Here is a 26,487-nt window from a genome sequence, read left to right as displayed (position 1 = left end):
CTTGTTAAAATAGCAAAAAGTTAATTTGCATTTTAAAGCCTATTTTGATACCGACTACTATTGGTTCAGTGACACAAAGAAATAAGCACATTTATAATAAAGTGTAGAATCCACTTTAAAATTTTCTGAGTATCATCTCAAACTTCCAAGCACTTACTTTCCCCCGTTGTTTATTAAACTCTAAAAGGTATATACAGACATTTCATTGAATTTTCTTGGTATTCAAAGGCTGGAAAACCCATTTTATTTTTATTGGAGGATGGTGTTTTCCTCACTTAATTTAGATTTAAAAATCAGGCAGACTAAGCACAAAACTTTTCCTCAGAGTCAGAAAATCTGGTTACTGTGAGATGCTGAAGTCTGTCTCTGTCCCTGGGGCTCATTTCTCTATAGGCTTCGTGGGTAGGAAAGGACTGTTGTTTCTTTAACAATTGCAATTATGTGAGAGCAGTGCTCTGGATCTCCGGCAACAAGAAGTACTTTTGCTTTGATAAATGGCATGTGTAAATGGTAAACAAGATTAGCTCATTACACCCTCAGGGTGGCTGGCTGAAGGCCGTGATAAATGGCCGCCCGCCTCCCTCCCTGCCTTCTTGCGGTAACACAGATATCCACCGCAGATCTTTGAGGCTTGTTCTTTTTTATGATTTTCATTTTAATTATTTACTGAGACTGGATTTGGATCATTGAAGGTGTGATTCATGCAGGTGCCATAATAAAACAGGGAAGGCTATTGGCATCATGTGTGGGGTTTAATGGTTTGACAGCATCAGGAGTGGATTTGCATCCGGAACTGGGTGCTCAGGTGGAAGTGAAGCCAGTAAGCACCTTTTAATTAAAAGCTAAGTGGATGGCTGGGGTCGTGGCTCAGCGGTAGAGAGCTTGCCTAGTGTGTGTGATGCCCTGGGTTCTATCCTCAGCATCACCTAAAAATAAATAAAACAAAGGTATTGTGTCCAACTATAACTAAAAAATAAGTATTAAAAATAAATAAATAAAATAAAGGTATTTAAAAACAAAAAAGCTAAGTGGAAGCTGCAGTCCCAGGATAGAGGTGCGGCAGGTAATAGGCAGGTAATGCCGGTGTCGAGGATCAGGGCTGAGTCCTGGATCCCTGGTGTAGAAGAAATGCCGAGGCTCGTGCAAAAAGTTTTATTTAAAGGTTAGAACAGAGAGAGAGAGAGACAGAGGCTCCTCCACCGAGGAGGGGGTCCGAGTTGGTACCCCAGGAAGTGGGTGTCCTGCCCCTTTTATAGATATTAGATTTCCTTGTCCTCATGCCCCCTCCCCCCACTCTGCCTACTAGCCAGTGACCAAGAGGTGGAGTGACCCAAGGGCAGAATGAAGCTGCCAGGCTCCAGCCCGAGGAGCAGCCCAGGGCCGTGCACTGACACCTGTTGGAGGAGCAGTTCCCTGGAGGCAGTCATCTTGGCCAGGGGGGGGGGGGGGGGGAGGGGACTGCTCTGGAGGAATCAGCACTTCACCTCCTTTTGGATCAGCCCCCATCTTCCTGACCTGGTCATTCATGACCTGCACGGACTGTCCCTTTGCACTGGACCTCAAAGGCATCCTTGGGTCTCCCTGTAGCCTTTGGCTTTAGGACCCCTGTGGATACCAAACTCTGCAGGTGTTCCAGCCCCTCTATAAAATGGAGTCCTTTTCCACACAGAACCAAGGCGATCTTCCCAGGTACTTTAAACCATCCCTTGAACGTGTGTGACACCTGATACAATCTACATTCTGTGTGAAGAGTTTAGGGGATAATGCAGCCAAAGTCTCCACATTCAATACAGATGTGATTTTTTTCTTCTAGTATTTTGACCTGTGGTTGGTTAAATACTCATGCAGATAGAGGCCAGGGTACATCCCTGTATGCATATGTGCAATGCACACACATGCACACACACACACACATCATATTTGGTGGGTATACGCATGTCTAGAAGTAATTACCCAAGTATTTATCTATGTGAATGCACATTGTGCATTTGTGCATATCATGCTTGGGGACACTTAATCGGTCTGATATCAGAGCAGCTCCAGGACATCAGAGCTGCCCGCCTCAGGTGGCAGTGTGGGTCCTGCCCCACGACCTGGGTCCTGGCCATGGCACTGCTCTGCTCTGTGTTCAGGGCAGGGCATGCATCTGACAGAAAGCAGGATGACCCTGAAGGATCTGGTGACTGGAGTTTCACCCCTGTGCTTTGAGGGCCAAAGGCCGTTCTGCATCTGTACGCTTGTTGACTTCTAAACTCACATTTACTCGCTCTACAGAACACTGTGTCACTATCTGAGTTTATTTGTTTTACTAAACATAGGTATATTGACATCTAAATCTTTCACAGAACAATCCTCAGGATATATTTGGGTAAGATAGGAAGATTCATGTATTTTCCACCTCCTTATGAGTTCTTGGAATAAATATCTCTACAGAGAGATATGGTGTCACTTACTGCCTTTGAAATGTTACAATACAGAACCATCCAAAATAGTAACACCTCACATCCGTCACTCATGTTGATGTTTTAGGAGAAGAAAAACAACCTGATACTACACATCGTATTATGCACCAGTCTATAAGGATTTAGAAAAAATTGAACATTTCCAGAAGGGAGGTTTTCAAGGTATTTTCACAGGGCACATTCTCAGGCAGCCTCTTGATATTGTGCAGGATCCTCTCTGTTTGGACCTTAGAACAGGTAATACATGTAACATGGAATTTAGTTGTTTTATGCAAAATTACATTTAAAAAGATGTGAAAAAATTAAATATATTTTCAAGTCATGAATTCTGGTGCATAACATATACACATTTAACTTAAAAACATGTGGTGTTCTTTTGAAAGTTTTTAAGATTATTTGTTTGAATCTTATGAAATTTCTATTGTCAAGTCCAAAAGACCTGGATATTAGCAACTTTGTCAGAGGCTAAATCCTATCTAGTTCCACTCAGCCATTTTCATCTCAGTTTAAAACAAAGAAACTCCAGTGTTTTTACAGAGATGTCCATGCTTTATTTACTGATATCAATTAAAACACTTTAAAATTCTAGATAGAAAAAAAAATTATATTATGACTGTTACTTCTATAGGAATGTTCCAGTGTTAAACTAAGAAGCTGCAGGAAATTTATTTAAATTTTTCTCACTTGAAGATGATACTCATAAATATCCTAATGGACAATCATTTTCCATAAAATATTTGATTCTTCTATTGATTATCATTCAGTGTTATTTTTATTTAAAAGAAAAAGTGTGCACAGTGGTTTGCTCTCTGCACCCTGATTTTCTTTTTCATTCAGTAACCAAAATTCAGGTGAGAAACTGAAGTTTCCCCAAGCTGCACGCAAGAGTGCCTGGCAATGTCTGGTGAGAAGGTCAGGCTGTAATAGCCCTGGGCACTGCTGGACAGGGGACAGGAAGGGACCATGACCTCAGCTCTGAGTGGCACCTGCTTCCTGCTTCCCACTTGCCCAGGTGTCAGAGACTCTCTCTCACCTTGACCTGGTTGGAGAAGGAGAAGCAGAAGCCGTTGGAGACCCATGGGCCTGCAGGCGCTCTGTGCTCTGGGGGGCCTGGGAGCAGCTGTGTACAGCCCTCCTCCTGGCCAGTCACCAGCGCTGAGAACACAGCAGGGTCTTGGGTCTCCACTGGGGACAAGAGCTCTGTGAATGTCATTCCGTTTTGAAACCCTTAAAGAATCATTGGTTTATTGGTGGGGCGTGAGTGTCTGTGGGCAGCGACCTTCCTGATCTTCAAGGGCACTGGTGACTGGGGCACTTATTTCCCTTAAGAGCTCCGCCTCTGGGCTGTGGACTATGTGCACAAAGACACATTCTCATCCCAGGGGTGTGGATTTCACCCTCTGCAGAGGGGAGTCTAGAGTGTTTTGGATTTAGTTTTTGACATTTATTGCAGTATTGACGATGGACGACGTCAAGGATATGGATGCTGGTTTCAAAACGGGCATCTCAGCTGTATCTGAACATCTAATCCTGCCAATCGTCTCCGTGACATTTAAAACTAAGGCTGATAACAGCTGTGTCCATCAGGGGATGAGGGATTGAAGTTGGTGCCAAAGCTTCCGTCCCGCTGCCCCGGACCTCCCTAGGCTTCTCCCTGCATTCCCAGGTCTCCCTCCTGGTCTCTTCCACTCGGAGGAGCCCACGGAGCGGGTAACTGGAGAAGGCGCTGGACCCAGGACCTCGGGTCTCACCCTGGTCCCAGGTGTACGTAGGTCCAGCCCTTTGAGTGATTGCCTCAGTGGACGAAAGCTCAAAGGAGTCGCCTCACCAGGAACCATCTGAAGAGCAGGTCTATGGTCAGAGCCATTTTGGAAATTCAGTGAATCCTGCTTTGCAAACTACCCTTCTTTAAAGAAAAATCCCTGAAGTGGCTCTGTTGAATAAGCTGAATTATCACTTTCGGAAGCAAACACATTTTTTTTTAGTTTGGCTTTGGAGATCACAAATCTACTGTGGTAATTGATCACTGCAATATATAACAACACGAAATAACCCTCAGGTTTTAGGATGATCTCCATAGTTAAAACGCTCCCTGGGATTTATGGCCACCAGGTGACTCACACAGCTCAGGAGGGAAAACAGGCTTCTGAAAGGCCTTTCTGTAGCTTACACTTTACAGAAGTCCGGAATGCATAGCCGGTCAGTCGGGGTCCTCAGATCTCACCAGGATTTTGCAGTGTCACAAGTGGAGAGTGCAGTGGTCATGAGAATGAGACCGTGGCAGTCTTAGGAGGGCCTGAATCCCATCAGGACTCTGCCTGGGAAGGCTCAGCCAGGAGCTTCCATGTCCGCACAGCCCTACGTGATGCCTCTGGGAAGCCGGGCACCCTCAGAGGGCCTGCCATTACTTCTGAAGTACATCCGGAACCTCTGGAGTGCCCACACATTTTTATTCTGGAGAACTCGGGGAGACATTCAATTAAGCTCTAAGTTGAAAACAAAATTCCAGAGACAACTTGATCCTTAAGAAGGTCACGCTCTGGATCCATTCTGTGGCAGGTTTCTTTATGGAACGTTATTGTAGCTGATAGTAAGACACATGTGTACACAATCCCACGGTCCCGCTTTCCCCCAAAGACTGTCCACCACTTGCCCACCAACGCAGCCTTGTTCCTCAGACCTCTGACCTTGCAGCACTCACCCTGTGCCCAGCGTGCACAGATGGCCGTGGGGTGGACACGGAGGGTAGTCACCAGGCGGCTTAGGGCTATGGCACCTAGAGGTGATGGTACAAATCTAAACAGACGTGCTTGACCTCACCCGACAGTGAGATGCGCTTACAACATGGAGTAGGACGGGGAAACAGCTGCTTAATACCAGGAGGCCCCGCGTGGCACATCTAGGGGTTGGGAAGAGCATCGAGAATCGTGGCAGTGGCCCTAGTTTTCAGGGGGAGGCTAAAGGTCTTTGCTCACAGTGCCAACGTGGTCATAGGTCGGTCCCCTGAAAGGACCACTGGCCTGCCCGTCTGAATAAACCAGAATCACTCAAGGAAAATTAAAGCCAGTATTTCATGATCAACGCAAAGTATCTTCTTTGTCACTGAAATGTTCTCACATCAGAGAAGATGTGAAGAAAAGCTCCACGGCGTCCATGCCCTCAACTGATCTGATTTGAGGGGAATGATTTGGGGCTTTTAGTACAAAAATTGCAAATCGTGTAAACAGGGAATGGCTCCTGCCGCGTCAAGTGCTTGGATTTGTTGAAAGAGAAGAGCTGGACCCCATAGAGCTGTTTTCATTTGAAGGGACTCAATATTTCTTTAATAATAAAAAAGAAGGAACATAAGGTTAAGCTCTTTCTATCAAGCTGGTGGAACCCTTGTTTTTGAAAACATTTAATTTTACTAAACTTGACCTGGAAATTTATTCACTTAGGTTTTGAATACATTGATTTATAAAATTCATATTAACATAATGCTTTCTTATGTTTTAAAGACAGAACAAAGTTTTAATACATTTTTCAAAAAAACTTGTTGTGATTTTTTTAATAGTTGCGTTCTCATTGATTTAATTCTGAAACCCATGCCTGGTGTCTCCTGCAGTAAGTCATTGTAGAGTGAGTCTGATTTCCTGGGGTGGTTTCTGGTGGTTCAGGGAAGTGACAGGAGAGGAACAGAGGTGAGCCCACACAGGAGCCCCTGGTGGGAGAGTCTGGGCTTCTGGACCTGCCCGTGAGGTGCAAGTGGTAAAAAGCAGAGCAACAGCCGGTCCTCCTGCCTCATGAGGGTCAGCGCAGAGTGACACCACGTGAAGAGGGCCCTCTCTGAGAGCCACTGACCAGGCCTGCGGGTGGAAACAGGTGTTCTCAAGTGACTCCCAGTAGCTGGCAGTGCTGGCCGGTGACAGGAAAGCCCCAGGGAATTCTGGCCCATGGCATTGTCTCCAGAAGGGTCACCTTAAATACCTTAATGACCTGTTTTAAAACCGGCATCCATATCGTTGATATTGCCCATTGTCAATACCGAATAAACATCAGTAACTGAGTCTAACACTCTAGAATCTCCACTTGGATGGTGAAATCCACACGTGGGATAAGAACTTGCCTAACTGCTAACAATATTGACCCTTTTTTCCTGTGTTTGTTGGTCATCTGTATTTCTTCTCTTAAGAAGCGTCTGTTTAATTCACTTGACCATTTATTAGTTGGGTTATTTGTTGTTTTGGTGTTAAGATTTTAGTGTTCTTTATATATTCTGGATATTAAGACTCTATCAGAAGTGTGGCTAGCAAGGATTCTCTCCCATTCTGTAGGCTCTCTCCTTACATTTTAAATTGCTCCTGCTGTGCAGGAGGTCTTTGATGCCATCCCATTTGTGCCTGTGCTTTAGGGTTTCTGCTGAGAACATTGTCACCTGGGCCTGTATGCTGGAGTGTGGACCCTTTGTTTCCTTCTAGCAGTTACCTAGTTTCTGGTCTAACTCCCAGGTCTTTGATTCATTCTGAGTTGTTTTGTGCAGGGTGGGAGATGAGGGTCTCGTCTTATTCTTCTACGTATGGGTGACCAGCTATCCCAGCACCGCTTGTTAAAGAGGCTGTCTTTTCTCCAGTGTATGTTTTTGTCACCTTTGTCAAGGATCAGATGACTGTGTGGGTCTGTCTCCGTGTCTTCTGTTCTGTACCACTGGTCTGTGTGTCTCCTTTTATATCAATACCATGCAGTTTTGTTACTAGAGTTCTGAAGTGCAATTTGAAGGCTCAATTGTGAGCCCTACAGCATTGTGTTTTGGGCTTAGAATTGCTTTGACTATTCTGGGTCTTTCATTCTTCAAAATGAATTTGAGGACTATTTTTTCTAGTTCTGTTAAGGATATATTGGTATCTTGATTTGCATTGCATTGAATCAGTATAGAGCTTTGGTCGTATGGCCATTTTAACAATAGTAAGTCTGCCCATCCAGGAACATTTTTCCATCTTCTGGGTCTAATTTCTTTCTTTAGTGTTGTAAAGTTTTCAAGGTAAAAGTCCTTACCTTCTTAGTTAGATTTCTTTCTTTTTGTTTGTTTGTTTGTTTTAGTCACGATGAATAAAATTCATTCTCAGAAGATTTCGTTCTCAGAAGATTTATTATTGATATATTGATATATAGGAAATCTATTGATCTTTGTTGATTGTCTGACCTTCTACTTTGGAGAATGTGTATACTAGACCTAGCGTCTTTTGGTGAACCTTTTGGGCCCTCTCAGTAATGGATCACATCATTTGTAAACAGTAATAATTTGACTTCTTCCTTTTCTATTTCTATCCACTTTATTTCCTTCTTTTGCCTAATTTCTCTGACTAGAATTTCTCGTATTACATTGGATATGAGTAGTGAGAGTAAACATCCTTGTCTTGTTCTGAAGTTTAAAGAAAATACTTCTAATTTTTTCCCAATAACTATTATTGTATATAACCATTATGATGTGGAGGTTGGTTCCTTTTCTCATGAATAGCTACTGAATTTTATCAGAGGCTTTCTCCATGTTTATTAAGATGACTAATGCACTTAGTTCTTTTTATGTGGTGAATTACAGTTATGGACTTGCATATGTCCAACCATTCCTGCATCTCTGGGATAGATGAACATCATTATCAAAAGTACATGTATGAAGACACAAATTGGTATGAATATATTTTATATACAACCAAAGATATAAAAAAATTGTGCTGTATATGTGTAATATGAATTGTAATGCATTCCATTGTCATATATAAATAAAAAAAAATTTTAAAAAACCTGGTCATGATGTGCAATAGTCCTAATATGTTGTTGAACATGGTTTGCCAATATTTTATTCAGGAGTTTTGCATCAAGTTCATCAGGAATATTGGTCTGTACTTTTCTTTCCTTGATGTTCCTATCTGGTTTTGGTATGAGTGGGATACTAGCTTCATGGAATTCATTCAAATGCAGGGAATGAGTTGGAAGTGTTTCATCCTTTGATATTACATGGAATAATTTGAGGAGCATTGGCATTAGTTCTTTTTTAAAGGTCTTTAGAATTCGGCTGAGAATCCATCTGGTCCTGGGCTTTTCTTATTGGAAGGCTTTTTATTAATGCTTCTATATTTTGCTGGTTATTGTCTTAGATTTTATTCAATTTTGTCAGCTTGTATGTGTCTAGAAATGTATCAATTTCTTCTAGGTTTTCCAATTTATTGGGCAATAAGTTTTCAAAATAATCCTCAATGACTCTTGATTTCTGTGATGTCTATGGAGATTTCTCACTTCTTATCTCTAATTTTACTAACTTTGATCTTTTTTTGTTTTTGATTAATTTGGCTAAGGGTTTATCAATATTGTTTATCTTTTTAAAGAACCAACTTTTTATTTCATTATTCCCTTATTTTTTTTTTATTCTCAAATTCTTTGATTTTGGCTCTGATCTTAATTATTCCCTTCCTTCTATTGGTTTTGGAATCGATTTTTTCAAGACCCTTGAGACGTATCATTAAGTTATTTAGATCTTTCTGGTTTTCTTATGTAGGCGTTCATAGTTGCAAACATTCCTCTTAGATTTGTCTTCAAAGTATTCCAGAGATTTTGATATGTTGTATCACTATTCTTATTTAATTTTAGGAACTTTAAAATTTCTTCCCTGATTTATTCATCATCCAAAAGTATATTAAGTATATTGCTCAATCTTCATGTGTTTATATAGTTTTTGTATTTTTTTGTGTATTAATATCTAATTTCCTTCTAGTATGATTGGATAAGATGCAAGGAATTAAATATATATATTTATATGTATCTAAGTATAATTATATATGTGTGTGTATAAATATATGTGTGTGTATATATTTATATATATATATATTGTATATTGTGTGTGTGTGTGTGTGTGTGTGTGTGTGTGTGTATTTGCTAACAGTTGCTTTGAGACCTAAAGTATGATCTACTTTGAAAATGGCTGCATGAAGTGCTGAGAAGAAAGTGTATTTGGCTCTTGATGGATGATATAGTCTGTAGATGTCTTTTAAATCCATTTGACTTATTGTACTTTTCAGGTGTTGAGTCCTTACTGAGTTTCCGTCTGGATGACCTATCTATTTGTGAGGGGGTGTGTTGAGATCACCCAGTATGGCTGTCCTGGGTTCTGAGCCATGAGTCTGAGTAGTGTCTGTGGTGTAATTAGGTGCACCAATGTAGGAGGAATCGATGATTACTGTTGTTGTATCTTCTTGTTATATTGTCCCTGTTTTAGTCAGCTTTTTTTGTTGCTGTGACCAAAAGACCTGACAGGAACAATTAGAGAGGAGAGGTTTACTTCACGGTTTCAGAGGTTTCAGTCCACAGAAGGCGGACTCCATGCCCCAGGGCTTGAGGTGAGGCATCTCTCCTCATGATGGAGGAGTGTGGAGGAGGAAAGAGGCTCAGGAAATCCCAAAGGGAAGCAGAGAGAGTTAAACTCAGAGGCGCACCCCAGGACCACCCCCTCCCCACACCCGCCTGCCTGCAGTTGCCACCAGCTGATCCCTACAGGAGATGAGGGCACTGCTAGGTTAGGGCTCTCAGACCCAGTGGTTCACCTCTAAGCCTTCTTGCGTTGCCTCACACGTGGGCTCTGGGGGACACCTCATGCCTAAACCACAGCAGTTCCCTCACTGGTATGCTGTGTTCTGAGTGTGGACAGCTTGGAGCGAGGAGCACTGTCTCCTGGCCAGGCTGAGCTGGGCAGCCGCCCCCCCCCACCCAACCGTGAACTTACAGTGTCCCCTAGATTCCCAGCTCCTCACTGAGGGGGAAACAGACCATCACAACAGCCAGAGCAAACACTATTCAGCACTGAAATAAATACCCAGTGCCTACCATGACCTCTGCAGCACTGGTCACCACAAGCCAGGATGTGGGCTCAGCTGTCACCATCAGCAAGAACAATGGCTGCTCTTGGCTGTGACACCTGGTGGTTCTCGTGAGTCCCCCCAGGAGTTGTCATGACATAGCTGTAGAACTGGTGGGACTGGACGAGGAAGGAAGTTTCCAGCCACAGGGATGCTGGAGCCCTTGGGAGGGAGCTGGCGTGTCCCACGGGAGAGGTTGGGTCTGGAGTGGTCTTTGGTGCACTGACCCAGGCCAGGAACATGACCTGCAGGATGCAAAGTACTTCCAAGGTGTCCATGAACAAGGAAAGTCCTAAGAAGATTAATTTCCAATTGTTTTTTTCAAAATAAATGTTATCTTGTGTATCTAAGGTACAAGTGATGTTTGGGATACAAACAGAGTAACATTGTTACTATGAGGAGGCAAATTCACATGCTCTTCATCTCAAGTGGTTAAGGGCTTTGTTTTCTGACAAGCACAGCTGAATTCTCCCGCTAGCATGGCTCCCACTTGAAGTGCCTCTTTACCGCTCCAGGCCTGGGGCTGTGCCTGGGTCCCCCAACTGGTCCATCTCACCCTCTGCCCGCCGGGCCCTCTAGCCTACGTCTCCCGTCTCCCACACCCTGCCTCCTGGGAACCTGTTTGGTTCATTTTCTCTGCATTTGGCTTGCTCACCTGGACCTCCACACGCAAGACCACATGGTGGCTTCCTCTCTGTGTCTGGCTGACCCCATTTGGCATCGTGTCCTCCAGGTCCACCCTGTGGTGTCCAGCAAAGCCATGTCTTTCTGGACTAACTGGTGTCCCATGGGCAGCAGCTTATCAGGGCCAGGGGTCCTGTGGTGACTGGGCACCTGGTATAGGAGTGTGGGCGCTCATGGAGCAACTTTAGAGGCCAGGTCCAGTCCACCTCTGCCTGAGGATACAGCCTCCGCACACCATCTGGGCTCCTGTCCCTCGGCATCACCTGGGCACTGTCATAGTAATTCAGATACATCATGTCTTTGATGTTTTTATGCCCGCTCTTCCCCTCAGATTATCTCTGAAAATGTTAAAAATCTTTATTTGTACCAATTTCTGAAAATTCCCACTCTTTCATCACAGAGAAGAACGGGGACCTCAACGGCCTCCCTCTTCTTCCACAGTGGACTCCTCTTCTTCACACCATCTCCTCCTGTAGTTTCTATTTCCCACGGTCAACCAGGCCCTGGTTGACCCCAGATATGAGTGTTTGTCTAGGCTGCTTAAAGAGAGAGGCCTCTCGTGCAACTTTCATTGCAGCTATTGTTACAGTCATCTTAATTTATTCCTGGCTGTTGTCACTAACCTCTTACTGTGCCTGATTTATAGACTGAATTTTACCCCGTGCGTCCAGGGCTCCAAATCGAGCACTCTCTGAGTTCCAGGCGCCCACACATTCAGTTTCTGCACGTGAGCTTTTATTTCCTCAGTTTCTTTCTGCTTTTCCTTCTGCCATGATATTTTCTTGGCATGTTATTTTTCCATGTGTGTGCACACACACACACACAAACACACACTCCCATATCAGTTATCGTATCTTACCTTCTTAGAACTTATACTCTAGGAATGTTGTAAAAAGACATGGCACCTGTAACAAAGGGTGCTTATAACAAAAGAGCGTGTAGCCCAGCAGAGAGGAAGAGATGTGAACGCACAATTAGACTAGAATATGATAATTAGAAAGCAAAGCAAATGGCATTTTCAAGAAGAAAGAGGTAATCATGAAGAATTTGAGATTTGCTGCTATAGATGGTATTAGCTTGAAGAAAACTTTTTATTCCATTATGTAAGCTCGATCCAAATCCTTGGCAGAAGGAGGGTTTGTAAAAGAGGGCTCAGATAATTAAAGCCATCAAGCTAATTCTGTAAGCACATATTTTTTTTTTTGGTGTGTGAAATGAAATGCATTTAATTTGAAATATGCAGTGATATTCTAATGAAGTACAGACTGATGAAGGCTTTTCAGGGGCGGCAGTCTTACCTGAAGTTCTAAAGATACCCTGGCTAGAGAAAGACCTTGTTTATGTCACCAGGTAAAACATTTGAAGACCTGCTTACCTTTACAGTAATTATTTTGCCTAAAATACACCCAAGAGAAATAAGCCCAAGAATCACCTTTAAATCACCAAATTTTTCATCTCATCTTTTAACTTTGTCGGCTTTACTGTTGTAAGAGGGCCCCGAGGCCTGTTTGTGCACGGTAGTGGTGAATGGCCAGGAGAGGACCCGCTGAGATTGCTGGAGCGCTTTGGGTGCAATGGCGCAGTTACGGCACATGTGAATAGAATTTAAGTGCAACATTTATCACGGCTCCTGGATGAGCAGGACGTCCGTGGCCGAGGCAGCCCAGTTGTGCTCCTGTGGCTGTGACGTGTGAGCTGAGGAAGCTTCAATTCTAAGGAAGTGGTCTTGGTTTCTAAGTTGTAAAATCCATTTAAATCTTATTGTTCTCTCACACAAAAAAGTCACAGACCCTGAGGTCTGCCTGGTGGCACTGTCCTGCTGGGCCAGCGCCATGGTTGCTGCTTCTTTGTTCCTCGGCCCTCTCTGCAGAAGCTCACCTTCTAGGCCTTCTCCTAGGAAAAGGGAAGATGGTCTCCGTCAGCACCTGGGAGACATTTTTCTAGACAGCAGTTAGCGTGCCTGAGGTGTTTCGTGTGCTCATAAAGCCAATGATATATGGCTGTATTGTGCGTGGGTTGTGCTTTCCAGCTACACAACACCATTCCCACTCCCTCAGAGGTGCTGATGCAAAGTGAGAATTTTACATGCATGCACTAAATCCCCAAAGCAGACTTTAATCGGCCCCAAATGACCATATACCCTTAGGTAAAGGAATTACTCTTCACCTCTGTGTGACTGCAAGGTTTCCACTGCATCTGTTCTGAGACGGTTCAATGTGTTTTCCATGTGGGATCTTTCCTTGTGACACTGTGCAGCAGAGCCATCCCAAGATGACACACTGGCGGTATCCACGGTGCACATAGTGCTGTATGTCACACAGCCGGCCCTCCTCTCTTGAAGCAGGGCAGGTCTGAGCACTGAGGAAGCAGTGAAATTAACATGGGCTGGGTGTGTTTCTGTTCCAGCGGTGCCCTGCCCAAGCATCGAAGCTCAGCTGTCAGAACACGTCCTCTGGAGGCTGGTTTCGGGGTCGTTGGACGAGTACGGAGCCCAGGTGCTGCTGAGCTGCAGTCCTGGCTACTACCTAGAGGGCCAGAGGCTGCTGCGGTGCCAAGCTAATGGAACATGGAGCATAGGAGAAGAGAGGCCCAGCTGTAGAGGTGAGTGAGGCGGACAAGCCCAGGTGACCACTGGGGGTCCACTGAAAAGACTGCCACCTCACAGCCCCACGACTGACACAGGATGCAAGGGCACAGAGGGCACTTTGATGATGAGTGGTGTTCACGTGGCATGCTTGAACACATCCCTGCTTGTTAAATGCCAAGTCGTGTGTTCCTTTTCATGACTTTAGTTCATAAAGTGTAAGATTTTAGAATACTCAAATATTTCATATCAGCTCAAAGACAAATAAAAGCCTATTTCTAGATGGTAACTATCACTCCACACACTATCATGCAGAAATTCTCATAAAGAACTTGGGAACACCACGTGCTCAGTGAGCCTTCTCCTGCCTTGAAATGGGAGATGATTCTTCTCTCAGGTACAAGATAAGCAGCTAAGGCCTTGAGCAAGTTTCATAATAAATATGAATAAATAGAAAGTAAGACAATACTGGTATTGTTCAGAGCACCATTTGATTCAGATATCTTTAATATACGATCTTCAGTTGACTGTTCCCAGGAAATTATCAAGCGTAGAAACAAGTAGTCAAACCAGAGTGAAATTTATGAAATACACAGCTTAGTAAAAATAAACCACAATCCCAAAGAAAAAAGACGTAAGAATGGATGCTTAGACTCTTAGATCAAGACTCCAATCTGACTTCCAACAGGACAAGTGTGAATTAGACCTGTGCTTCCGACTTCAGCAGGAGCCCAGAGATGGTTACAAGGATGCAGACGTCGGGGCTCAAGTTCACGGTCATGGTTGAGGCTGCTCTTCCCCAGGACAGCCCCCAGGGTTGCTTTCCAGCATGGTTTTCCCAGCTCCCTGTGCCCCTCTGTCTCTGAGCCGGGGCCTGGTTTGGATGAGCGCTGACCTGGTCATGGAGTCTGCAGTGGGTTCCCCTGGATGGCCCAGGGGCGTGCAGTCAGGGCCCCCTTCCCCAGGCCTGTGCTGGTCGCCCGCAGCTGCCCACCTTGGGAGCTGGCTTGACAGGTGTCAGGTCTTCCAGGAGGCCTGAGGGAGGAGCATTGATGTTCTGGCCTTTGCAGATGCGTGCAGCCAGTGAGGTTTCTGTGGGTTTCAGACCAGAAGTCGGGCCGTGGAGACAGGGGCCTCCTGAGGTGCGTGATCACACAAGGCTCCCGTGGATGCAGTGGTCCAGCACAGTGTGTCCTGCCTCCTGGTCCCCAGGGACGCCCAGCCAGCCTTGTGTCCCTGTCAGCACAGGGCAGAGTCATGCTGGGTGGCGTTAGCTGTGCCCAGGCCTCAGTGCTCGGGGCTCTGGTGACCATTCCAGAAGAATCACACTGAGTGAAGAGCCTTCTGGGCAGGGGCGTATTCACAGGCTCTCGGCCACCAGAGCCAGCCCCATGGCAGCAGGTGAGCTCACTGCTGGCTTTCCCAAACCCTCGCCGCTGTCCTCGTTAACCATTGGGTCTACAGCCAAAGGAGACTGCGTGTCTGCAATCCCGTATCCAGCTGCTGAAAGCTCAGGTTTATTGCTTTAGTTCTTTACAATTGCTTAACCCTTACTAGAGGACAAACAGAATAGCCTTGTCCCCAGCAGAGTGCCACTGAAGCTGGAGAACAGCCGGGATGTAGAAACCCAGGGCCCCACCAGTCTGCAGGAATGGTGCGTGGTGGCCTCTGTCAGGGAAGGCTGCTGGGCCTCATTGCTGTGTGACACATTCCCAGCAAGCACTCACTCTCAGAACACGGCCCAGTCACCCAACCGTCTGCAGAGGGTCGTTAAACATCACAGTTTAAGGAAAAGTTCTCATTGTGTTTGGGAAAAGGCTCAGAGATTCCTGTAGCAATCTAAATCCTCCTTGAGCCCAGTGACATTTGGCTCCGAGGATTAGTGCACTGCTGAGTGACAGGATGCTTGCCAGCTCTGGGGCTGATCTCCCGGGTTCCAGGTGAGCAGTCCTGCGGGCCACACCTAAGCTGCTGGCTGTGTTCCCCTTTGAGACCAAGTGGTGGCCACATAGTGAAGTAAAAGCAGCCCAGCTAACAGGGTTGGCCTCAATACCAGGCACTTGATGTGGCCTCACTCGACCGGCCATAGTGTTCACACTGACTCCATCCCCTGAATGGATCCTGAGTTAGGCTGTCCTGGTCTCTATCCCTCACTGAGTCCGGTCCTGTGTAAGACGGGCCTCATGAACCTGTCTCCTCTCCGGGTCCTCTGTGCACCCTGTGTGGCAGATGTTGATGCCCATCTGTGCGAGGCAGAACCGCCTGGGTGGTGGACGCTTTGCCACCTCTGTCGTTCACCATGAGGAGGAATCGGGCTTTCTGCCCCTGAAGCTTTCCGCTGTGCGCCTCCTAACTCATCAGTGCCTGGGACCCTTCTCCCCAGTGGCTTCTGCGAGATCTTCATGCTAACCAGTTCAAAACGCCTGAGAGCCTCTGAGGGCAGCAGTCTTGATAACTGTGATCCCCTTCCTCCCCTGGGGTCTGTGATTCTCGTGCTCCAGTGTTTGGATTTGAAGTGCAGAGATGCATGCGGTCCCCTGAGGGCCTCCAATGTGGCCATTAATTCACCTCCTAAAATGGAGTGCTCTGAGGCACCCTGGACATGCTGCCTCTGAGGACCAGGCAGGCTTTGGGGTTCACGGCCACCCCGCCCACAACCACAGAAGGACCAGCTAAGTGTCTGCCCGTCCTCCTTGGGAAGGTGCCCTGGGCACTATGTAGTCAGCATTCACACAGTGCTCAGGACCCAGCAGGGCAGGGACCTGGAAGAGACGGTGCTGGCCCTGCTGGCCCTGTCAGTCCCAGGCTTTAGTGCTGTCTGCCTTCCCCCCGTGAACTCCTCTTGTCTGGGGAAGTCTAGCTGCCGTGGGGCGGAAGTGCGAGGACAACCCTGAGGGTGAGGGCCGGCATCTAGCACGTGGCAGATCCTCCGATGCCGGCGTTTTCATTTTCAGGATGAAGGAGGGAGAGGCTTCCCAGGTGACAGTCTAGCGCCCTGCTGCGTGTCCTCCGTGAAGTCAGCATCCGAGACGTTGGGCTGGCGTTGGGGCAGGGCAACGTGCAGACCTCAACAGTGTCCCTGTCTCTCTTCCAGTCATCTCCTGCGGAAGCCTGTCCTTCCCCCCCAACGGGAACAAGATCGGAACGCTGACGGCCTTCGGCGCCACGGCCATCTTCACGTGCAACACGGGCTACACGCTGGTGGGCTCCCACGTCCGAGAGTGCCTGGCCAACGGCCTCTGGAGTGGGTCCGAAACGCGGTGTCTGGGTAGGTTCCTCTTCGTTGTCCCACTGTTTGGTGACCCAGGTGGACGGGCTGGCACGGCTTCCTGCGCTGGGACTCTGGAGGCACTGGGTCCTGCCGGGTCTCCAGGTTGCGACACTCGAGGGCGTAACTGAGCATTGGAAGACACTGTGTTCTTAGTAGGAGCGATGAAGCATGGTCACATGTCACCTTGCATGACATGAAGGTGACCTCACAGAGGCTGGGAGTGTGCCTGCACTCAGAGCCCACCAGCCGCGAGGTGGGGACACACAGACACAACTTCAAAGACAATCATATGGTCATCTTATAAGTATGTCGAGAATATAAAGTTATTGATCTAAATTTGTAAAAGCACAGCGAGTTATTTGAAATAGAATGCATGTAACAATTTCGGGGTCTTTTTGGAAGCTTTAAATATCATGCATGATAATTGATAAACGGGCTGTGGGTGTGTGAAGAGGGTGAGGCGGCTGTTGAGAGCACAGAGGTTCTTCACGGCAGCTCCCCAGGCTGGGGGTCGGCTCACACTGGCCTTCTTGACCCCCTTGACCCTCACAGTCATGTGATCACTAAGCCTCGGCTGTGGAGCTCGGATGGCTTTAGGGTGGGGCGGAACCAGGGACTGGGAACAGGGAGGTCTGCTCTCCCTTTGAGCTGGGAGAATTTAGAGAAAGAGGACGAAGGCAGAGCAGGAACCCAGAGAAGACCCGCCTCCAGACGTTCCTCCACTGCCACAGGAGGACCACTGCAGTGCTGCGGGGAGCTGCCGCGCACCCTCTGTGTTTCTAAGGTTTTTAACCGACACATGTTATTAACATGATTTGGGTGACTAATGTCTTGTTGGGGGAGTCCCCGGGGTCTTCAGGAGACCGCGGGGTGCCTTCAGTGCTTTGTGAGGTCACAGAGCTTCTGGGCTTTCCTCTGCTTTCCCCAGTGTTTGTCAAGGTGGCAGCTGAGCTGGTCTCTCCTCCAGGTGCTGTTGGTGTGTGTTGCTGTGGTTATGAGGCAGGAGCTTAGAAGTGTCCTTTAGAAATTCTGAACCCCAAACTTTTACTCATACCTTTTATTAGGGCATAAAAATGATGCTAGTTGAAAGAGTGAAAATAATATTAAATGGCATATTCAAAAACTCAAACTTTTATGATAAATAAATACATTTGAAAGTGATACTGACATAAAATGTAGAAAACCAATACCTTCAAATGTGCATGATGAGGACAAAATCATTGATCACAGTGTGGAAGAACAACTCGGGTGTTCTGGGTTAGATAAGGCTGCCTGTGCCGAGAGCTCACTCTGCTGGTCAGTGCCCAGTCTGCCCACAGTACCTGCCTGGGTCCCTGTGACCCGGTGTAGTCCACATCCACCCGCTGTGTGTCTCAGAGCCATGGGACCCCCTGGGCCTCGGTGTTCCAGGGCCACGTTGTGATCCAGGTTCTGCAAAAGCTTAGTGGCTGCTGAGGTTGGGTGAGCGTCTCTGGTGAAGAATCGGGGCGGTGATGTTTGAGGGGTGCTTGGAAAAGCTTCTGATCATTGGTTTGAGAGTAAAGTTAGGAAATCAATAGCTATTTTCAGATACTTAAAATGCTGTGAGGTAAGAGAGGGAATAAGCCAGAGGTACCGTGAAGACCTGTGCTAAGATCTGCAGGTCATTCAGGGGTCAAAGGGTGGAAAAAGCAAAAGGAATTAACACACCTTCCCAGGCCAGGACGGGGGTGGGACAGACATCGGGGAAGCAGTCGTCCTCATCAGTTCCTAACTGCCGTCACTGTGGACAGGAAGAGATGGCTTCCTGACTCCAGGTGAGAGGCGCCTCCACACCTGGGCTTTGTTTGCCTGCCCAGGGTGCAGTGTGGACAGTGTGCAGAAGGCAGCTGCCCCATGGTGCTCTCTGCTGAGGGTCTGGGCACCCTGAGCTGTGCTGAGTCTGACTCTGTGTCCAGCGTGAGGGAGGAGACCTAGAAGCAGTTTCCAGGTTTGGGTCACATTCGGGAGCCCTGGCTGTGCCCAAGGATTTCCAGTGGGCGTGGGGGGATGTCCCAGATCCTTTGAACAGTGCAGCAGGAATAGCTAAGCCGTAATGGACAGTGCTGTCCAGGCTGAGCCCTGTGAGGCTAAGTGCAGGGCGCTGTCTTTAGGGAGGGGAAGGAGGGTTTTCGCGGCTCACATGCAAGTGCTGACTCCCTGCCGTGTGGGCAGTGCTGGTGTCCACTCTGTGCCAGAGCCTCTGACCGAGGAGAGGTGTGTGTAAACAGCAGAGATGGGCTCAGGGGATGATCAGGGCTCTCCTTGCTGCACTGTGACAGGCTTCTCCCGGGCCCCAGTCCCCAAGGACATGTTCTCACTTACCACCCTGCAGATCTGGCCAGGCCAGGAGTCGAGCTCCAAGAAGCTGGCCCACATCTGCTCCACCAGTGGGAAGCGTCATGGTCCCCATGGGCCCCTCATTATCTTTCCTGTGGCAATTTGCACAAGTCCGGGCATGAGGGCATGTGTGGACTCTGGGCCCCTGTGGCCACAGTTCACAAACCCTTGACCATGTCTGTCGCTGGACTTTGCGTGATGGTGGGCTGTCATGTCTGCCACTGTGTCACCTCTTTGATGTGCAGTGTGAAGTTGTCTCTGAGAGCCGTCCCAGGCACAGAACATCATCTTCTCACCAGACAGCGTTGCTGTTATTTAGAGGAGGTTTGCATCCCCACACTGTGGTGACCATGAGCAGAGGCGGGTTGTGGCAGATGTATCATGGTGACCCTCACATCACTAAAATAGCTAGGTGACATGATTCAAAAGGACATTTTTTGACATTTTTCATTGTTCTTGGAGAATAAAGTTGGAATGTATTCTTCAAAGGCCTTGTATTTTTTCAGATTTCCAAGTAAAAATGTTTCATGAAACAACTGATGATCACGATAATTGTACTACCTCAAAAAGATGGCATTAGAGTAGAAATATCAAACCTACCCCTTCTATCTTATACAATACACAACAGTGTAAAATATGTGCTGTGTGTCAGCAGAGTCGGGAAAATACTTGAAAAACCCAATGCCAACTTAGTCAGAGGGTAAGTAGTTAAAAAAAAAAAAAAAAAAAAAGAGTTTCCATCTGTGCTTGTGTGCTTGTGAGTTTTACCTGATGATATCCTTTTAGATCCTCCAGGGCTGTTGAGTAGCGTGTGAAGGTAAATGAGATGAGGTATTTCCTTCTATGGAGTCTTTATGCAAGGGAAATACAAGTACCTTTAATACAAGTTGGGAATAATGAGTGTCAGGGGGTGTGCGAAAGCTGCACTTCTGCAGAGCAGGAGGTGACCGACCCAGGGAGGAGGCTGGTGGAGGTGGGGGTGGTGAAGGCCCAGGGGAGGCACACGGAGGCCACCTGAATTACAGGTGGAACTTCAACCCAGAGAAGAGAAACGCAGTGATTCCAGGAGTCAGATCGCCCAGACCCTGTGGTCACCGCGGGGATGCAGGGTTCTCAGTGTGGCAGGGTCTACTTGGTCTGCACAGAGCACACCTGGCACGGAACTCTCTGTGGCCAGGTGGTAAGTCCAGCCTGGACAATTGTGGAGAAGAACTCATGTGACAGTGTGGTGAGGTCTGGTTCAGTGCTGATGTTTGTGGCTGTTTGGTTTAGAGATGAGGTATTTCCTGAAAGATCATGCGGGAGACAATGCAGGAGGGTTCAGAGGTAAAAGGATTAGATTGTGGCAGTTGTGACCCAGCTGGTGAATTAATCCACTGATATGGGTTAACTGGGCAGTACTGCAGGCAGGTAGCACGTAGCTGCAGGAGGTAGGTCGCTGGGGCAAGTCTTTGGGGTCTGTTTTGTTCCCGATGAGCAGAGCTCTGCCCTGATGTTCTGCCTTTCCTTGGGTTATGGAGTTATGGAGTGGAGTTGGCTGACCATAGACTGAACCACAAGCCAAAATAAGCTTTTCCTCCTCCAAGTTGTCTAGCGAGGACTTGCGGTCACTGAGATGCAAAGCTGACATGAGGCTGTCCTTAGAAATCAGTCTGATGGTGGTGAGATATGTCAAGAACACTGCAATGTCATCTGCTGATCCAGAGCAAGAGAACAGAAAGAAACATATCAGAAAAGCAGGATATTTAAAATGGGTATTTCAAAGACAGCTTCACTAACAGAAAATCTGACTTGGATCGATTCCTGTCCTCCTCATAGACGGGCAGCACTTCCATTGGGTTTGTCCAGGTCTGCGTGGGCAGGGTAGGTTGGGGGGAGGGTCACGAGACACCTGACAGGCAGACAAGACTGGGAAGGGATTCGGCCGGATGGGCATTGTCTACCAAAATATTTAGGATCTACATAAAAAAATATGAACAGGCTAAAATTTTCTGACAGCCCGAAGACTGCCCATATCATGCTGGTACTGGCCTCAATGTCTCTTTATATCAAATCTGGCCTATAATAATTGTGTGGTCCCAGGTTGTGCTAGACAGATGTTTTAGTCATCGTGTTCACTACTTTAAGAGACCTGAAAAGAACAATTTCAGAGGGCGGAAAGTTTATTTGGAAGCTCAGGGTTTCAGAGGTCTCAGTCCATAGACAGCCGGCTCTACTCCTCGGGGCTCGAGGGCAGGCAGGACATCATGGTAGAATGCTGGGGGGAAGGGGCTCACCTGGTGATCAGGAAGCAGAGAGAGGGAGACTCCACTCACCAGCTACAAAATACAGACCCCAAAGCCACACCTGCAGAACCACCTCCTCCAGACACACCCCACCGATTCAGTCCCCACCCAGTTAATCCCATCAGGGGCTCGAATCATGATTGGGTTAAGACTCTCACAACCCTGTCACTTCTCCTCTGAACCTTCTGTGTAAGACGGTGTACATCTCACACGTGAGCTTTTGGAGGACACCTCACATCCAAACCATAACCAGAGACATGTGGCAGAGACATTGGACCTGAGCTGGGTGTGACTGCCACCTGCCCTGTGCGGGACAGCCACGTGCTCAGAGGGACTCCAGGCACTCGCTCGGTGACCCCAGCCTTTGTGACACAGGACACTGCTCGGCATGGCCCCAGTGTTCCTTTAATATGCTCCATCTGGAGAGTGACATGTCTGCAGGTGCTCAGTGCCTGTGACAGTTTTCCTGCACACAGAGTCTGGCCCATTTGACATTTTGTGACCATTTACTAATACTCAAGAAGAGTCTGTAAATCAGCCCTGGCATTAACCGTCAAATCAGCTTGAGTCAGCCAAAGACGTGGGCTGCAAGAGTGGCCGCCATCGAGCACACCGAGTTTCTAATGCTGCCACGGTGCAGGGGCAGGGTATTGGTAATGCTGAGAACGTTGTCATCAGCAAAAAGCCCCAATAATCACAAAGCAAATACTAAGGCTGAACATTTGGTTTATAGATTTTCTAAAAATAGGCTTTGTTCTAATCCCCACACCAATATTTAGTAGGTGTTCTGATAGAAACTGACACATTGAGAAGGTGACCTTAAGAGGGGAGAGCGTGTGGGTGTCTGAGCAGGTGGCCTGGTTCCCGCTAATGGCACAGACCCCACACCAAAGGCTGCAGCTTCTGTGCTACACCTGGGAGAGCCGGGTCCTGTTCCCAGGTGGCACAGTGAGTTTCTGTGGCGCAAGTGGAACCTAATAATCTGCAAATTAGAGCTCATTTCTGAAACCCCACATTCTCACAGACCTTCCCCTGGTATCCATGGGAACCGGTTCCACAACCCCAAGATTCACAAAAGCTCAAGTCCTGATGTAAGGCACAGGACAGACCTGTGCACACTGCTGTGCACGTGAGCCGTCTCTGGGTGGCTTATGGCACCTGTCGTCTGCAACCCTGAGGGGTGGTGGTTATGCTCTGTCCCTTGGAGAATGATGATGATTAAACTGGTTTTGGGTGTATTTTCTATCTGTGTTTGAGCTGCAGAATGTGTGGGACGAAGGGCTGACTGTCCTTGTAGGTGGCTCTGACTGCCCTCCCAGCCTGTGAAGTGCCCCACATGACCTCGGTGTGAGGTTCAGGCAGATCCTCTGACAACACTCTCTGTCCCCCATTAGCATCAGAGGCCCCTGAATCAGTCCCTCAGAAGGTCCCCTGGAGAGCAGTGGCCTGACTCATTGCACCATCAAGACAGAGTGGCCCACGGTATGGAAAAATACTATCTATCTGGGGATAAGATTCTCTCAATTAAATGTGGCTTCATGGAGCCACACTGTAGAAGGAGTGGGAAGAAATCCCCTGTGGTACCTGCAGGAAAGGGGAAGGGACCAAGGCCACCCAGAGAACTGACTTTCACCACACCCTCTCCATCAGAGAGAGGTGAACAGGAGCCTGGTTCACACAGGACCGTCTTACCTGAGAACGTCCACACGGTAGAGTGGTAGCATACAGACAGAACCTTCTAGAACAGGCCTTAGCAGGGCTGCCCTGGAGACCCCAGAGTGCTGCTCCTTGGTCCGAGTGCTGACTGAGCAGCACAGGTGACAGTGGAGCAGTGGCCTCTTGCCGTGTCCTCCCAAGTGGACGTCAGACAGCAGAGCTGCAGAAGGGCAGGGACTTGTGTGGCCACCTGCTCTGCTCCCGAGCTCTGCCGGGCACTCGCTGCCGGCCCCAGGAAGCCTGCGCTGAGGCAGTGAGCGTCTCCTCCAGCCCGCCCTTCAGCCTCCGGCTCTGGCTTCAGCCTTCCGGTCACTCAGTGTCCTTGCTTGGAAGACGACTCAGCCTTCCATCCATCTGGCTCCTGATTTCAGAGCTCGGGTAGAAGAGTTATTCGGCAGATTTTAGATCCTCATGAACCAATTTTAGGAGTGTTAATTTTTTTTCCTATTCTAACCAAAATACAGTGAGAGTGAGTTTCAAAGCCGGGTAGGGGGAGTCTCTGTGCCAACTAGGGAGACAGGCTGGGCTTGGTGGGAGGTGCGGAACCGAGGTCCACCCCTTCCTCACAGTGCGCGTCAGGCCGGGCTGTGGAACTGCACGTGCTCTGTCCTTGTTAGTGAGTTCCAGCAGGCCCTCTGCAATGGCGGACTTTATCTAGTTTGTTTTTTGAGTTTTAGTGTGTAAAATTCTTAGCTGAGCCTAACCAAAGTCTAAGTACCTACCCTGGCACTGAATTCTCCATTTTGCTTCTGAGCCAGTTTGGGGAAGTTGGTGAATTACCCGTGGCATAGTCACACCTCCCGAGCACGCAGGGTGGGGGTGGGATGGAGAAGTTCTAGAAGGTGGTAGTGAAGGAATTTGACACTTCATGGTTGAACAGAAAGAAGAGGAGGCAGTGCCTTTAGGACATATCTAAATCTGTCCCCGTCTATATGTTGACTGAAAACTGAAGGTTTGATTTCAGCCTCTCTCTAACCTCCATCACTCCCTTGTCAGTTCTCCGGGTCAGGAGGGCCAGACTCGTGGGTTCCGGGTAAGTTTGGTAGGAGTTAGGCCCATGCTCAGTGTCCCAGCACTCTGTCCAGGCTGTGATGGTTACTGGCTGACACTGGCCAGGAGGTCAGGGCATGTGATGGTCAGGGTGCTCCTGCCCCAGGCCTGCTCACAGAAAGCCTGCAGTGCTTTATGTTCATGCTAGAGCCAAACCTCAGTGAAAAAGCGCCTGGACCTGGCATCGCGGCCTGGGGTTGGCCAGATTACCGCACGACTTCAGGTACTCGATATGCTGTTCTCAGCCGAGCAGGGCAACCCTCCCCCCATATGTTTTAATTTTGCAGTGAATAGAGTTTTTGTTCTTCTTTGCTGTTGCTCACACTCTGTGGAGCTGAGCTACTAAGTCCCTGTCACAGTGGAAGAGCCACAGAGTGAGTCTGCTGTGTGCGCGTGGGAAGCTGAGCAGACACCACAATGCTGTCCTGCTGTGCTCACAGCCGTGGGTCAGATGAAGTCTTCCTCCTTGTAGTTAGGGAGAGACCGCAAAGAATAACTGAAATTTCTGATCCATTACTAGAGTCCTTTCAATCGCCCTTACTGGTTTAAAGGGGCTCCTCCTAGGACCTGCGAACTCCCTCTTTCAGGCAGGGTCCCTGGTCCTCTGTGACTCCAGTCTCTGCCTCCCACGTCCATCCCAGGAGGTCCCTGCATGTTCTGTCTGCCGTGGGATACTCTCCGTGATGGAATCCGCTCATCACTTAATCCCCAGGGCTACCAACATCACTGGCCCAAGGCAAATGAGTGCATTACTGACGTGAAGGACATTACTGTCCAACAGCGAAGTCAGCTTACTTCTCTTCAGAGCATTAAGGAATGAGTAATGGTTCAGGACATGAACATCGTTACATACCAGTCTGATGGTAGGTACAGAGAGAGCTCTGCATGTGTCAAGCCTGAGACACCAAAGCAGGGTGGCAGCAAGGAAGGTAGCAAATATTATCCTCTTGTGCAAAGAACATAGCAAAATATTCTGAACAGCAGGAGCTCAGGGCGGGTTTAGTTCACATGCCGTCTAAGGCAGGTCCCCTTCCGCAGCCTTCTGACACAGCAGAATTGAGACTTGGGTTAAACGCTGTAAGTGAGGGTGTGTGGATGACCTATATTTGTGAATAGCTATAGTAGTTCTAAGGCTTTGAAGGTTTTAAAGAAGGAAGTTCTGAGGATCCGAGAGCAGAGTAAGTGGAAAGGAGTTGCTGCCACCCCTCACATGGGGAAGCCAGCCGTCCACAGGAGCCCACGTGGGGAGGATCAGGGAGCAAGCCACCTGCGGAGTCTTCCCTCTGACGCGCTGGGCTGGGGTGAAGTGTCTCCGTGGACACCTGCATTTCCCAGGGCTCACTGCCAGCTCCTCAGAGATCCCAGTCCACCATGGTCAGAGGGGCTGCTGCAGGAGTGGGCCCCACGGGGGCTGCCCTGCCTCCCTAAGTGCAGACACCTCCCCACCATGAGAGCGCTCACTGCCAGCCTCTCGAAGCTGCCTGCTGCCTCAGACTCCGCTCGCTGACTCAAAACTCAAGTTACTAAGTTTACAAGTGAGTGTGGCTGGTCACGTTTTCCCAGGTCAGGAAAGAGAGCGGGGTGTTAGGATGTGGTTGATGCCCCTTCTTCAGCATCCCTATGCCGGGTCCCAAGTCCCCTCCACTTGGAGTGATGACAGGCTTCAGAGGTGACCCCAAGTACCCAGCACCACCTAGAATGCACCAGGAAGTAGGAGGCCCATGCTTTGGGGGGATCCCACTGTGTCATTTTGCTCTGTGTTCTAAAAATTCCGCATTTGCCTATCCCCTCGGAAGTGGCTGGAACCTGGGGTGCACAGGAACACACTGCTCCTCCTGGCTGGGGCTGCATGCTGGGCCAGCGCTGGACAAGCAGAGTGCCTGGGGTGGGCACAGGTCTTCGCAGCCCACGTCTGCACCCTAGGGCAACCCTCCTAGCCCTTGGGCACTTGTGACCTCACCCATCATGCCACCTTGCTGATGACGGGTTTGATCCCAGTACCAGAGAACTCAGGTCTCTAACGCTGGCCTAAGCAGAAACAGAGAGTACGACTTAGATGTTTCCATAATGGTGAAATGAGCCCCATCAGGGTGTGGCACCTTGCCACCCTTCGGTGCTGGCTGTCCTCCGACTTCAGAGCACCCCTGGCTCCAGGCTCTGTGCCGAGGGCAGTGGCCAGGGCCAGCCCACCCTG

At 48.2% G+C, this 26,487-nt stretch overlaps 1 protein-coding gene across 1 annotated transcript in view; it reads left to right on the top strand.

Moving 5' to 3' along the window:
- The window catches only part of Csmd1 (CUB and Sushi multiple domains 1), a 1,328,246-nt gene that overhangs the window by 1,257,279 nt on the left and 44,480 nt on the right, over nt 1-26,487 (top strand). The window contains exons 51-52 of the mRNA XM_077109222.1: nt 13,436-13,630; nt 16,708-16,881. Coding sequence (XP_076965337.1) covers nt 13,436-13,630; nt 16,708-16,881 — 369 coding nt within the window. The remainder of the gene's footprint in view (nt 1-13,435; nt 13,631-16,707; nt 16,882-26,487) is intronic.

The sequence above is a fragment of the Callospermophilus lateralis genome, chromosome 4 (genome assembly GCF_048772815.1).
Source record: "Callospermophilus lateralis isolate mCalLat2 chromosome 4, mCalLat2.hap1, whole genome shotgun sequence".
NCBI classification, from domain to species: Eukaryota; Metazoa; Chordata; class Mammalia; order Rodentia; family Sciuridae; genus Callospermophilus; species Callospermophilus lateralis.
Note: the sequence above shows the minus strand (reverse complement) of the source record. Positions and strands in the feature narration are given on the sequence as shown.